This window comes from Anopheles arabiensis, chromosome 2, assembly GCF_016920715.1.
Source record: "Anopheles arabiensis isolate DONGOLA chromosome 2, AaraD3, whole genome shotgun sequence".
NCBI lineage: Eukaryota > Metazoa > Arthropoda > Insecta > Diptera > Culicidae > Anopheles > Anopheles arabiensis.
Window position 1 is genome coordinate 17,179,746 of NC_053517.1, and position 13,743 is coordinate 17,193,488.

Genomic DNA, 13,743 nt, shown 5'->3' on the forward strand with positions numbered 1-13,743 from the left:
TGTAGTGATAACTTCACATTTTTGGTAAGTAGCTAATAAGTACGTACGAAAAAATATAGTAATTGATAATATTTTGGTAAACTTTTTTGAAGTCAGTCATGCCGGCCTACTCAGTCATACCGGCCTACTTAGTCATGCCGGTTCTATATAGGCTTGCTGTACTTATGTGAGTAATACACCAACGGATAGTCTTTGTTATGGGAGGTCAGTCCGAATGAGGATCGATCAGGTTTGCGATCTTTATTGTTTCTGCCCTACAATGTGGTTCATGTTTCTGCTCAACAAGTTTATACAATCCGCCACAGATCGCTTGTAGAATGTAAGCCTCTAAAATCCAAGAACCTAAGAACTTGTGTGACACAGTAATCCATGATCTTAGCAGCGAAATTTGAGTTACAGGGGTTCTAAATGTTGAATGTGGTATCTCCTTATGCTATACTTTCTTTCTTCGGGAACCCAGATTAACGGTTTAGTCAGCTTGTCATTGCTTACGTGGTCCATAGCGAACCTCCAGGGTACATTTATTACAACTCAGATGTCCCCAGATCTCGAAGGCTACATTTTGCATGCATCTTGCCCAAACGAAACGGCTGCCCCTGTGATGTGTTAACCAATTGCCTACTTGAATAACCTATTATTTTTCCTATTTTGCGTAACGACCTACACGGTCATGCTGCCCTACATAGGCTATCGAGACTGATTTAGTACCACACCCACTACCGGAAAGTCAGTATTTTCTATGGAAGGACAGTCAATATGAGGCTTGAAACCAGGACGGGCATATTGTTAAGTTGTGTGAGCTATCGGTCAAAGTCTATCCATAAACTTTATTATAGTAGCTTATGCCGGTTCTAAGCTGTCAGCTGTAGTAGCGATTTAGTCAGTTGTAAAGTACGCCTCAGTTGTAGTTGTTTAATTGCTAGAGATTGCAGATGGTTGATCATTTAACATATTATTGAATTTCTGATTAGAGGCATGACACAGCCACTGATCTTGGGGTATTGTCAGATGCTTAACCTCTCTGTGAACCTGATTCTCAATGCTAGTAAAGTCTTTCGAGCATTCAAAGAAGTACTGAATGAAACCGATTGTAGCTTTACATATAAAGCAATAATATTCACAAGTATGTGGTATACAGTTTATTTTTTTTCTAAAATTACATTTATTTTATTTAAGCGAGAGCTTCGATGACTGACTGCATTAGATTTAATGATGATATACTCGTTTCATACACGGATATTAGAGTTGGATTTAGCATATTCTAAAGATATACAGGAAATTCTAACAAATTAGTTAACCACACTACGAATGGTTTATTGCACATTTGGAACTTTTGTATGTATTGCAAACGAATTTAGGGTTTATTGCATGTAACTTACGATCTGTACTTATTTCAAGGTGTAAATTATTAGGATGGGTTTGCTGTGCCTCTATAGTAGAAACGCCTTTTTTCGTTTTGAGTTTCATTTTCATCAGCCATTTCATAACGCTTTGTCACCATTGTGCGATTACATGCCGTTCGTTTCTGGTTATAGCGATATAGGATATCAACTCAAGAAGATCATCTAGTTCGGAAGTTAGCGTTTACACAGTAGCTGTAACCAGTACGTATGGCAGATTACATTATGCTCCTGGACACAATTTGATCGAGCCAGCTGCTACAGCTGGTTCAGGCACCCTAACTAAACAGGACTACAGCTACGATCTTCAATTGACACGAGACAGCCGTTCATGATTCTTAGAATGATTGCAAACTTTATCTCCAAGTCCTCCATCTTGAGCGTCGTCTTGAAGCGATAGTTTCGCACCAGATGTGCGATGAGAATTTTCATCGACAGCCAAGCATACCGGATACCGATACAGTTCCGAGGTCCTCCACTGAATGGTAGATACGCGTACGGATGTCGCTCAGCTACCCTTTCCGGTAGGAAGTGATCGGGATTGAACTTTCCCGGCTCGGGTCCCCAGATCGTCGGGTCTCGATGTATCTGATAGATGCCGAGCGCTACACAGCAGCCCGCCGGAATGGTGTGTTTATCTGTAAAATGGATTATCCAATTAAGGCTGGTATACCTGGCCCAAAGAAATCAATGTTTCAATTCCTTACCATCCAGCTTAACATCTGCAACACACTTTCTGCCGATCAGAGGGCCAACAGGAAACAGACGCATCGTTTCTTTGCACACCATCTCCGTGTACACGAGATTGTTGACATCTTCCATTGTTACAGGTTTCGATTTGTCTGGACACACGCTCATCACCTCCTGGTACACCATTTCCTGCACCTCGGGATGCATCGCCAGCATTAGCAGCAGGTTCGACATGGTGGTGGCAGTCGTATCGTGACCAGCTACAATCATCGTATCTATGTGGTCTTTTATATGATCTTCTGGTAGGGAGGGATTGTTTTCTGCCAGCTCAAACAAATTTTCAGCAAAATTCAGAGCCGGCTTACGCTCGTACGCATCTTCTTTCACTGTAGCCTTAGAGTTTTTGTAATTTTCTTTCAACTCTTTCATAAGGTCCAGCGACATGTTTCTGATGATGTTTACACAGTTCGTTTCAAGCTCGTAATCCTTCGTAAGGCGATAGATACTTTCCGAATAGCGTTCCAGATGCAGAATGCGCTTAAACACTAGCGAGAAAAATGTGTCTAGACAATGCAGGTACTCGTCAGCGCCATCGTTTCCTTGCGTGTTGAGATCCTTGCCAAAGGCCGTTCCTGAAGCACAACAAACAGACTCGTTATCCCTGTTCATCTCAACAGCAGACCTGCTTTTACTTACCAAATATCGAATCGATGGTACACTTGGCTATGTACAAATGTAAATCAACTTCACCATTTCCGACGAATTTCCGCAGATTCTCGACCATTATGAAGTCTTTATCGTTGAAAATATCCACAAAGCTGGACAGCATCGTTGGGCTGAACGAGCGATTGAGCAGCTTGCGTTCATTTTTCCACGTATGATCTGGGAAGGAAGAAGGTGGAAATAAGTGTTTTACAGTGGTCGGGCACGAAAAGTGTGAATATCAGATCTACCTGGCGCAGCGAAAAGTCCATTGACAATCCGGAAAAAGTTGTACTGATCCATTTTGTTCAACATGTGGGGTGAGTTCATGACCGTTTGGAAATAGTCAGGATTGTCCTTGATACCGACAATCAGCTGTGGTCCCATCCATATTCCGATGGGGGATTTATATCGCGGTGCGTATCGGTCCAATACCTGTAAAATATCTTCTACGATGTCCATAAGAGAGATAGTGAGAAAGAAAAAGGTGGGCTGTTATTTTGTTTGGCTCGTAGATTAGTTATAATAAAGTAAATGGGTTTCAATATAAATGTGCAGCTTGCTTAAAGATCCTTAAATAAGGTACTTTAACATGCAAAAGGTGTGAAACTCTCGTAGTAACTTTCGAATAAATATTAGCTATTCATAAAAAAAGCTTTAGTGATTACGACGCAACAGCTTTTCTCCCCTTCGTATATGGCGCTAAAAACGTGGTGGGTGAGGCTTGCCTTACTCACTATGGTATGTTGTTATCAAATCGTGTAAGTTGATAGTGCCGCAATATATTCGATATAATAGCCGATACTACACAATTCATGGTAATTAAAATGTGAGAAAACATGAGCATACAAGCATTTGCGGTCAAGGTTTTATGTACAAGAAGGATTTATCTAACACAAAAAAAAAGAATTTCATTCCGTTGTTTACTGTTGATTAAACACTGTGATCCAGTTAAAAAAAAGTTTGAGCTCATCCAGATGCAACAATGCCATATGCTTAGGATCGTGAGCAGAGTTCAAGTTCAAGGTTGTTGTAAGTTGTTCTAAATACCCTGAAAGAAGAACTCATTTTCAGAATTATAAAAGTTCACGAACGTGAAAACAAATAGTGCTCTGATAAGTCTTATAAAACACTCAGATAAAGAACTTACTAACTAATACTAGAAAACACGGGATTGCTCTCAAAATCAGTAAATTGAACTAAGACTTGTATGCATACAATTATGGGTGCAATTTTGATTGATTAATACTTTCACGGACCTTCACAGCACGGATACCACTAATTAGGCGTGTATATACACACACATTAATCTCTGTACACATCACATGACTAATATAAAAGGGATTAGATTCTATGTTTGAAATTTTGTTTTTAAAGCTTCTGTTGATGGTGACCGTTTTGCATTTTGGAGGACATTTCAACTCGCATTTTATGTTGCACATTTTATACAATAAACTGCTATGGGTAACTTTTATTTGATTCATATTCAAAACCTAGTGTACTCTACTTTATATTATTATTAACTCATAAAATCTAGGAAAAAATCCAAAAATTTACATGCCTAAATCTATTTCACTTAAAGATATATCAACGTATTTTAGCAAACAATAGCAATTTTCCCTGATTGAATAACCATAGCACTATCAAAAAATCTCAAGACTCTTAAATTTGCAAGACACGCACAATACACATACACGCGCACATACATATACACACTCACAACCATTGACATTATGTGCCTTTTGGCCTTACTGATACGGTAACACACACCTCCACATCTTTTGCCGAAGATAAGATACACATGACCAAGCAGCGGCAGGCACGGTGGTCCATCCATCGTGGCGGCCGCCGCGTACAGCTTCCGCCGTTTCCATCGCACGCAAACCAAGGTGGCCAACGCCAATGCCGCACTAATGTACAGCAGCACCAACTGCAGCGCCATATCCTCTGTTTCACTAGCGACACTCCGAAACGACCATAAAGACACACCAGCCTGCCTTTGGGGGGTTCGGTGCACAGTCTCGTGAGCACGGCCGATTTAAACACTCCGTTCGCACTATCCGCACTAACACGTTCACCATGCACTACACTGTCTAGCGCCTCGCCAAGAACTGAACCGCACGAACAGCAACGAACCTCAATTTATAGAACGCTACTACGAAATGGAAGGAAGCGCTCTCGCTACGATTTGCAGGCGAATTACTGCGTCTCGACTGCGTCAGCTGATCTTGATGCATTTGAATGTGCGATAGCATCCGGAGTGGGCAGTCCGTACACACTTTTACTGCCGCGCCACGTTTGGCGGACGGTGAAGTTTGCTCCGTGCGACAATGGCGTTCGGCGGTGGCGCCCCTTTCGCGCCCCCAACCTTTTTAATCACTTAGGAAACGAACGCTAAATACACCGTTCGCCGTCTCGTGGACCGGTACGTTGGGCTGGTGTGTCCGGCACGGGATGGGCTTACATTTGGTGCGGTTAATTGGGGTGAGGAATCACACAGGCAATAAAATTGCCGTTCATAAACACACAATGGAAGAAATTCTTCACATGCAAGCTGGTTGGAAAGTGTTGATGGCTTCAGGAGCTGTGTTCGAACGTTTATTAGTAAAAGCCCAGACGCGGCTTATTGCGCGCATGCAATTGTGCTCGAGCTCAATTGAGATTGATTTGCGTATTTATTTATGCACATAAACCGGCCAGCTTTGATTGAATGTGCAGTTGTGGAATGATCTTTAAATATGTCAGTGTCAAAGCTAAAGCCTACCCTCAACTTATGTACAATTAGGGCTCAAGGATAGCATTCCTGTTCGTTTACAAAGTGCAAATAATATTCATCCTTCGATTTTACACTGTTTTATGGTTTATTTCACAAGTTGCATGCGCAGTCACCGGTAATGAACCTTTGTCACACCTACAGACTGTAAGCTTCAACATCGGATGCGAGGCACAGTAAATAAAACATCAAACTCGGCTGGAAATCGTCGGTGGTTTTTCTGTAATAAATTATGTGCGGTTTTAGCACAGCAACACAACAAAGTGTGAGAATTGTTTGTGTATATTTAAGGTCACATCACATGTTCCACCGCTAAACGACGGGTATATTTGGCTTATTTGAGTAGTAGATTTACCTGTCAGTGCGATTTTCCCTGTCATTAGTTGAGCAACAAAATGCGCATTTGCTAGTTCTGAAATCAAAAGTTATTTGAATAGTTCTGCTTCGTCCGTGTTTATGCTGCTCGTTTTCACACGAAAATATATGTTGACGTTCTAAATTATACAGTTCACGGGTAATTTTGTGCGAGCTTCAGCTTAAGCAGAACCACGCGCGAATAACTAGATGCAAGGGATAACAATTTACGATGCAATTTGGTTTGTTTACTTACACGCGTGTACCCGCACATGTGAGTAAATGATGAGTGTGTGAAATTTACTCGTGAGGTGTATCAAAATATGTCGTCTCACCGTTGTAAGACATGCTGTAGTAGCTGAATGAAAATGAAAGTTGATTGATTGGATTGTAATTGGATTAGTAATAAACCGTTATTATTAGTTAAAGATTTGATTTATTCAATATTTAACGCATATTGACTCAACAGACGATATGTCAATTGCCTTTTTTTGCACATCGTAATTTAGAAGAAGTATGGCAGCTTGTAGTGTAGTAACACTTCTCACCAGAACATGGTGTTAATTGCATCCACTGGTGGTGTAGCATCCAAACCCGATCCAATAACAACGCATGAGTGGGCAAATATCTAGGCCCATCTGTGAGAAATTGCTCCATCATTGAACCCGCGGGGACAACTTCAACAACACCCAGCATTAGGCGGATGACTTCCGGGAACTTTATGAGCCGTAAAATCAGCCTATAAAAGCTACAAACAATTAGAGGTCCCGAGATTAGTGTGACATTGAATGTCCGTGCCCGTAGTACTCCTGCTCCCGCGATCAACGATGATCGACGCATCGGTAGTGTTTGTGCTTTCAATTGCCATATCGGCACTCTGCTGGACCGCATGGCGGCTGCACAAATGGAAACACTACAAACTTTCGGCCGATTTGGCTGGCCCGCGTGATTTCCCGCTCATCGGCAGTGCGCATCTGTTCTTCGGGAAGAACACGGGCGAGCAGTTTCGGTGCATTCTCGACATCACCAAGGCGCATCGGTCGCCGTGCCGCGTGTGGCTCGGACCGAAGCTGTTCGTCTTCATCGACAATGCGGACGATCTGCAAACCGTGCTGAACGCCGGACAGTGTCTCGAGAAGGCGGACGTTTATCGGTTTTTCCAGTGCGAAACGGGCCTGTTCTCGGCACCGGCCCCCGTATGGAAGGTGCACCGGAAGCATCTGAGTCCGTGCTTTAATGCGAAAATATTGGCCAGCTTTGTGGCGATCTTTAACGCGAAGAGTACCATCCTGGTGGAACAGTTGAGGGGGTACGTGGAACGGGGCGCGCTGTTTAATGTGTACGAGTACATTGCCAAGTGCACGCTGGATATGGTTTGTGGTAAGCGCGGTGTGGTTTGCAAGATTCGGTCAACCGTTTTGTGAGTGTGATACTATTCTTCTCTGTTCAGCTACAACACTCGGCACTAATATGCAGCTTCAGAATGAGCAAGGCGATGAGTACATTGCCGCCATTGAGAGGTAATGATTGATGGTGAAGGTGTAAAACGTTGCTTTACGTTAATCGGAACGATTCTCGTTCATTGTGATCTTCATTTTTAAGAGCATCGGAGCTGCTGAACCACAGACTGTACAAGGTGTGGCTACATCCCGAGTGGATCTATCGCCTAACGTCCTACTACAAAGTGCAGCAGCAGTGTTACGCGACCGCATATAAAATGTCCCGCCGTGTGCTCGCCTTGAAAGGAGCCGAGCTGGCGGAGATTCGAAACCGTTCCACTGTTCCGGTGGCAAAGGTGGAACCCCCCGCAACGACGGACGAATATCACAAGCCACAAATTTACATCGATCAACTGTTTCGACTCGCCAAAGAGACGGGCGTGTTTGACGAGCGCGCCATCAGGGACGAGATCGATACGATCATACTGGGTGGAAACGAAACGTCCGCTCTGACACTGTCGCACGTAGTGCTAATGCTGGCCATCCATCAGGACGTTCAGCGGCGGGTGTACGAAGAGATGGTGACAGTAGTAGGCAGCTCCTTCGGCGAGGTGGAAAACGATCATCTCGCCCAGCTAACCTACATGGAGATGGTGATGAAGGAAACGATGCGTCTGTTTCCCGTCGGCCCAATCATCGCCCGCCAGTGCACGGACGACCTGAAGATTTGTAAGGTGTCTCAATATGAGCTATTGAATCGTGGAACGTCTAAATAGTCCCTTTCTCCCTACCACCGCAGCTACCACAACCATCCCGAGCGGTGTGACGGTGGTGCTGGGGATCTACAACGTGCAGCGCAGCGAGCAGCACTGGGGACCGGCGGCGAACGCGTTCGATCCGGACAACTTCCTGCCCGAACGCACCGCTCACCGACATCCGTACTGTTTTCTTCCGTTCAGTGCGGGGCCACGCAACTGCATCGGCTACCGGTATGGGCTGATGTCGATGAAGGTAATGCTGTGTCATCTGCTGGCGGCGTACCGGTTTTCCACGGACCTCACGATGGACCAGTTAGCGCTGAAGCTGGACATTACGCTCAAGATAGCGAACAAGCACATGGTACGGATCGTGCCGCGTTAATGCAGGAGTTGTAAATAAATCATTCAAGATGGAGGTTCTTTTATAAAATAAAATCAATATATGGTTAAATTTATAATCATCAATCAGCTTCAAAAAATTACAATTAATAAGTTCACACTGCATAAAGCATTACGTTGCGTAAGATGATGCAATCAAAATCAGCGGATCGCTCTGTTAAAATTGGTCAAAAGCACGCCAACACTGCACAGCAAACAGTACCGTCACCCGCTTTGGTTTAAAAAGCACAGCCTTTGCCGTCGATAGCAAATCCGTTTAACCCTGTGGAAAATAATAATTGCTATCGAGTGCAAGGTTGACGCGCTCGTACAAGTTCGGCGACGATGGCTAGCCTTAGGACCAGTAAACAGCCGGACCCGAACGGATAGAACGTTTGGGAAATCCCCCATCGCAACAACAGTGAGTATCTTTGGCCCACTGCAGTGTCGGTCGGACTCTGAGTGCCTGTAAACAGGCGAAAGGATCGTCGATAGACGCGTACATTGTAGAAGGTCGGTTAGTAGACGCTAGTTGGATAGTAAATGTTAGACCCCAGAGGCTCATGATGGATTGGCTCTCCGGAAGACTGTTAGCAATTTGTTCGAGGAAGGTATGCTGGTCAACAAATATTGAACACATCCTGGCCCTGGACTTTTGGTTTTATGTTTGAAAAGTGCAGCTTGAAGCAAAGTTGATCCAGCGCAACTGCTCGCAGTTGAAGCGCTAGCATGTGGTAATTAGTTGTCGTGGTCATTATGCTGGAATTAGTCATGCCACTTAGCTGGTTAGCTTTAACAAATTCGATAAATTACACTAAAATGAATTCAATAAGGTCCGGCAGCTCTTATTGATTTGAAAAATATAACATTTACGGACATTTTTGTAAGAAAAAAACAGAACATGAGTAATCGAAAGCCTCTTTTTGTAATGTTGTGTACTAACACAGCTTTGAGGTGAACCTAAGGGATGTCCATATCCTCACCGATTAGTTGTTCAACCGAATTGATATGCTTATTTTTCCTCTATAAATTCAATGTAACATACTTATCATAACTTTACTAAATAAGCGCAATGGTAATTGTAATGTGTTTGAAGTATGTTTTCTAATTAGAAAAAAGGTTTACTTACGCTAAATAGGGCAATAAATTACAGCAAATAATTCCATCGGTCAATACTAATTAGAGGTCAATTTTCCAATCAGCGCATGCATTGTACACCTGCAGCACACACATCACATTCAATCATCTCCCCTAGTTAGTGTACGGCAAACGTAACAAACGAGACCGAGGATCTGTGAGAAAGAATTCTCATTTACGTAATATGCTTGTTCTGTGCCAGCGAAACAAACAAAAAAAAGTCATGTCTAGCGCGTAGCAACATGTTTAACATATACCGATCCGAAGTGTACTAGAGTCGCTGTGCGTGCTTTTTGCCTTGATGGAGTGTATGAATCGCCTGTGTGCCTAGGTGCTAACTGTTTCGAAATAAAACGTGCATTTCACGCTAAACCATCTAGCGCCAATTTTCTCCTCCTTTGTTCGAACCTGGCGGCTACACAATTACACATTACACAATAGCTACAATAGATCTGTTTAATTGTTTGTGGACGTCCGATTGAAAGTTCTGTTTTGTGCTTTAATTGTAATTGCCCTGCGGGTGTGTGAGGGACGAGTGAAAAGTGCATTTCAACGCGGAAATCTAGACTAATTTGAAACAGTTTTCTGAATACAGACAGGCGTGCTGCTCCCGATGGTGCATCCACTGCTAATCTGAGCATGCCGTCGCATAGCTGACGTGTGCACGCGGTGCACAACAAGATGGAAGATACTACTATCTGGTTTCCCACGTGCAAGCGTGCGACAAAACGACCGACCCGCGTTATCAGTATCGACACGCTGGGTCGCAGCCGCCAACAGTAACGGTAAATGTAGTGAAAACTGAGCAACATCACCCAGACGCACGGGCCCGGTAAACGATTAGCCGTATCGTCCTCGTCATCGTCTTATTATATGTGGCCTGCGAAAATGATCAACTAATCGGCAGCTTTGCTGGCTTGCTGCCTGTGCCGTGTCAGAAAGAGAGATGGGTAAAGCGTGCACTTTCAATGAATCTATCATAGCGCATCGCTACTGCACGCGGAAGTGCAGCGGCAGTTTAAAGCCAACCTCCGTCAATGAGCGGTGAAAACGTGACGAAAAAAACCCAACGATGCACCGCAACGCGTGAAATGACTACTCTTCTCGGATAACTATCCCTTTTAAGGCTCGCACTGTAGGCTCACTTCATGCAACCGGTCATTAGACGTTGCCAGTTATTGTACGAGCGCGTGCTACCGCGTGTTGAGGTGTCTTCTTTGCACGGTGTGCTATAAATTATGGCGGGTGGAATTTGATTTACAGCAGACGTTTCATGGCTTCTCAGTTTGTTTTGCATCTTTCTGGAGGCGTGGAAAGAATTCGTAATGCCAGTGGAGTTAACCCTGACAAGCTGCATATGAACCAAATTTCCTTCAACTGTAGACCTTTGGGCTTGATCGAAACCTCCTCATTAGTGGCTTAATGGAACAGGCATGTGTGGCATCATTCGCGGCATCAAAACTGTGGAACTAGGCAATTACATGTAAAACATTTGTTAAAACTATGATTCTTTGTTATTATAAAAAAAACGCTATAAAACTAGCTCGACGGTAATAGTTGAGTGAGGATTCAATTTCCTTTGACAGAGATTGCATAAGCCAAAAATGAAAAAAACCCTCCATCATGTTCGATTGTAGTTCCTTGACTTGAACGGGGATTCTCCTGATGCCTTACCGCACGTACTTGATTTAATTGTGCACTGCGGAAATTTCTATAACCCGATCTGGTGTTTGTGTCTGAAATAACTGCACTGTTATAGCATCGCGTTGGGCGGAGTAAGCTGGAAATGACCTGCTTTAACCCTCACCTCGGTCACGGTCAAGGATCGAAGGGTAGGTAAGAGACATTTGAACATGTTTAGCAGTTGCACAAGTTTCCTTGTGTGAGCAGTAGACTTTCTTACCACTTTAGTGTGCGTTGTACACACATGGTTCGAAGCGAGTCGTCCAGTTTAATGTTTGTTGCGTTTTATTCCCTATATCTTTGATGTTTCACTCTTAGTTAGAGGGGCGATCTTCAATCGATACGAGGCACCCATTCGTGATTCTCAGCACTATTGCAAACTTCAAAACTAAGTCCTCCATCACGAGCGGCGTCTTGAAGCGATAGTTCCGCACTAGATGGGCAATCATAATCTTCATTGATAACCAGGCATACCGGATACCGATACAGTTCCGAGGTCCTCCACTAAACGGTAGATACGCGTACGGATGTCGCTCAGCTACCCTTTCCGGCAGGAAGTGATCGGGATTGAACTTTCCCGGCTCGGGTCCCCAGATCGTCGGGTCTCGATGTATCTGATAGATGCCGAGCGCTACACAGCAGTCCGCCGGAATGGTGTGTTTGTCTGGGAGGTATTCGTAAAAGTATACGCTTTTTAAATATTGTGCTACAGTTTTTGACGTCACACTACAACCTACCATCTAGCTTAACATCTGCAGCGCACTTCCTTCCAATGACTGGTGCTACAGGGAACAGACGCATCGTTTCTTTGCACACCATCTCCGTGTACGCGAGATTGTTGGCATCTTCAATCGTCACAGGTTTCGATTTGTCTGGACACACGCTCATCACCTCCTGGTACACCATTTCCTGCACCTCGGGATGCATCGCCAGCATTAGTAGGAGGTTTGCTATTGTGGTGGCAGTCGTATCGTGCCCAGCCATGATCATCGTATCGATATGATCTTTGATGTGGTCCTCCGTTAGGGATGGATTGTGCTTGGCCAAGCTGGATAGACTGTGAGCAAAATTCAGAGCCGGCTTGCCTCCGTACGCTTCTTCCACGGGTTGCTGTTGAGCTTGGTGTGCATTTTCTTTCACTTCTTTCATCAGATCGAGTGACATGTTTCTGATGATGTTTACGCAGCTCGATTCGGTTGCATAATCCTTCGTAAGGCGATAGATGCATTCTATATAGCGTTCTACATGAAGAACTCGCTTAAACACGAGTGAAAGAAACGTGTCCAAGCACTGTAGATATTCATCGTGTCCGTCGTGTGCTTGAGTGCCAATATCTCTGCCAAAAGCATTTTCTAAAAATAAACAAAAACCGGTATCACCAAGACTTTTTCAAAATTAAGTTTTAATCTATGACACTAACCAAATAGCGCATCGATGGTACACTTGGAGATGTATAATTGTGCGTTAAACACTCCAGCTCCAACAAATTTCCGAAGATTTTCCACCAATACCAAATCCTTCTTGTTGAAAATATCCACAAAGCTGGACAGCATCATTGGGCTGAACGAACGATTGAGCAACTTGCGTTCGGTTTTCCACACATGTTCTACAACGAGATGGTGTTTGTCGGAATTTTGTTACTAATGTTGCATGTGACAAATATGCTGAACAGGTCGTCACACATACCTGGAGCGGTAAGGAGACCGTTCTCCGCTCGGAAAAAGTTATACTGATCCATTTTGCTCAACAGATGGGGTGAGTTCATAACCTTTTGGAAGTATTCGGGATTGTCTTTGATAGCGACAATAAGCTTCGGTCCCATCCATATTCCAATTGGAGAGTTGTACCGCGGTGCGTATTTGTCGAATACTTCAATAATGTGTTCTGAAAGAATTATATCCATTATAGTACAAATTACATTTTTTTTACCAAAAAGGTAAACAACAGCGGAACTTAACTGACTATATGAGAAGAATTACGGTCATAGTTTACAAACATTGAAGATAAATGAAAGAATGAAAGAAAAACATCGTTGAAACAGTTCCAGTTTGGAACACTCAACTGATTTTTCGTTTCCATCAATTCATATCTTATTCAAATGTATTACCTCCAGTTTGCTTGCCAAAAAGAAGATAGGCATGCCCAAGGAACGGCACACACGGTGGTCCATCCATTGTGGCTGCCGATGCGTACAGCTTCCGTCGCTTCCATCGTAAGGAGAGCAGGGTGGCTAACGCCAACGATAAAACAACGTACACGAGCACTAATTGGATCGTTATCATTATGTCAAACACTCGAGCCTGCCATTGAACCTGAATCAAATCAAAACACAATAACGTCCGACAGAGCGTTGATGTACTACTTGGAAGGTGGTAAAATTTCACGTGCGATACGACACTACTTGTATTGGACACCCTTTTCTAAGGTGT

The 13,743-nt window shown here is 43.7% G+C and overlaps 3 protein-coding genes across 3 annotated transcripts; 1 reads left to right on the top strand and 2 right to left on the bottom strand.

Annotated features, from left to right (window-relative positions):
* Positions 1–484: 484 nt before the first annotated feature.
* Positions 485–4,924, bottom strand: LOC120898590 (cytochrome P450 4c21-like). Its single transcript, XM_040304662.1, has 5 exons — positions 4,563–4,924; positions 3,044–3,241; positions 2,787–2,972; positions 2,108–2,722; positions 485–2,038 (listed from the first exon to the last, which is right to left on the bottom strand). Exons 1-5 carry the CDS (start codon positions 4,732–4,734, stop codon positions 1,683–1,685), a joined length of 1,527 nt encoding a protein of 508 aa, XP_040160596.1. The 5' UTR covers positions 4,735–4,924; the 3' UTR covers positions 485–1,682.
* A 1,477-nt stretch (positions 4,925–6,401) lies between these two features.
* LOC120896509 (cytochrome P450 4g15-like) lies at positions 6,402–8,522 on the top strand. Its single transcript, XM_040300688.1, has 4 exons — positions 6,402–7,299; positions 7,370–7,439; positions 7,522–8,087; positions 8,158–8,522. The coding sequence occupies exons 1-4, from the start codon at positions 6,708–6,710 to the stop codon at positions 8,496–8,498; spliced, it is 1,569 nt and encodes a 522-aa protein (XP_040156622.1). The 5' UTR covers positions 6,402–6,707; the 3' UTR covers positions 8,499–8,522.
* A 2,965-nt stretch (positions 8,523–11,487) lies between these two features.
* LOC120896511 (cytochrome P450 4C1-like) lies at positions 11,488–13,740 on the bottom strand. Its single transcript, XM_040300690.1, has 5 exons — positions 13,422–13,740; positions 13,001–13,198; positions 12,735–12,920; positions 12,052–12,666; positions 11,488–11,978 (listed from the first exon to the last, which is right to left on the bottom strand). Exons 1-5 carry the CDS (start codon positions 13,594–13,596, stop codon positions 11,629–11,631), a joined length of 1,524 nt encoding a protein of 507 aa, XP_040156624.1. The 5' UTR covers positions 13,597–13,740; the 3' UTR covers positions 11,488–11,628.
* Between the last annotated feature and the right edge of the window lie 3 nt (positions 13,741–13,743).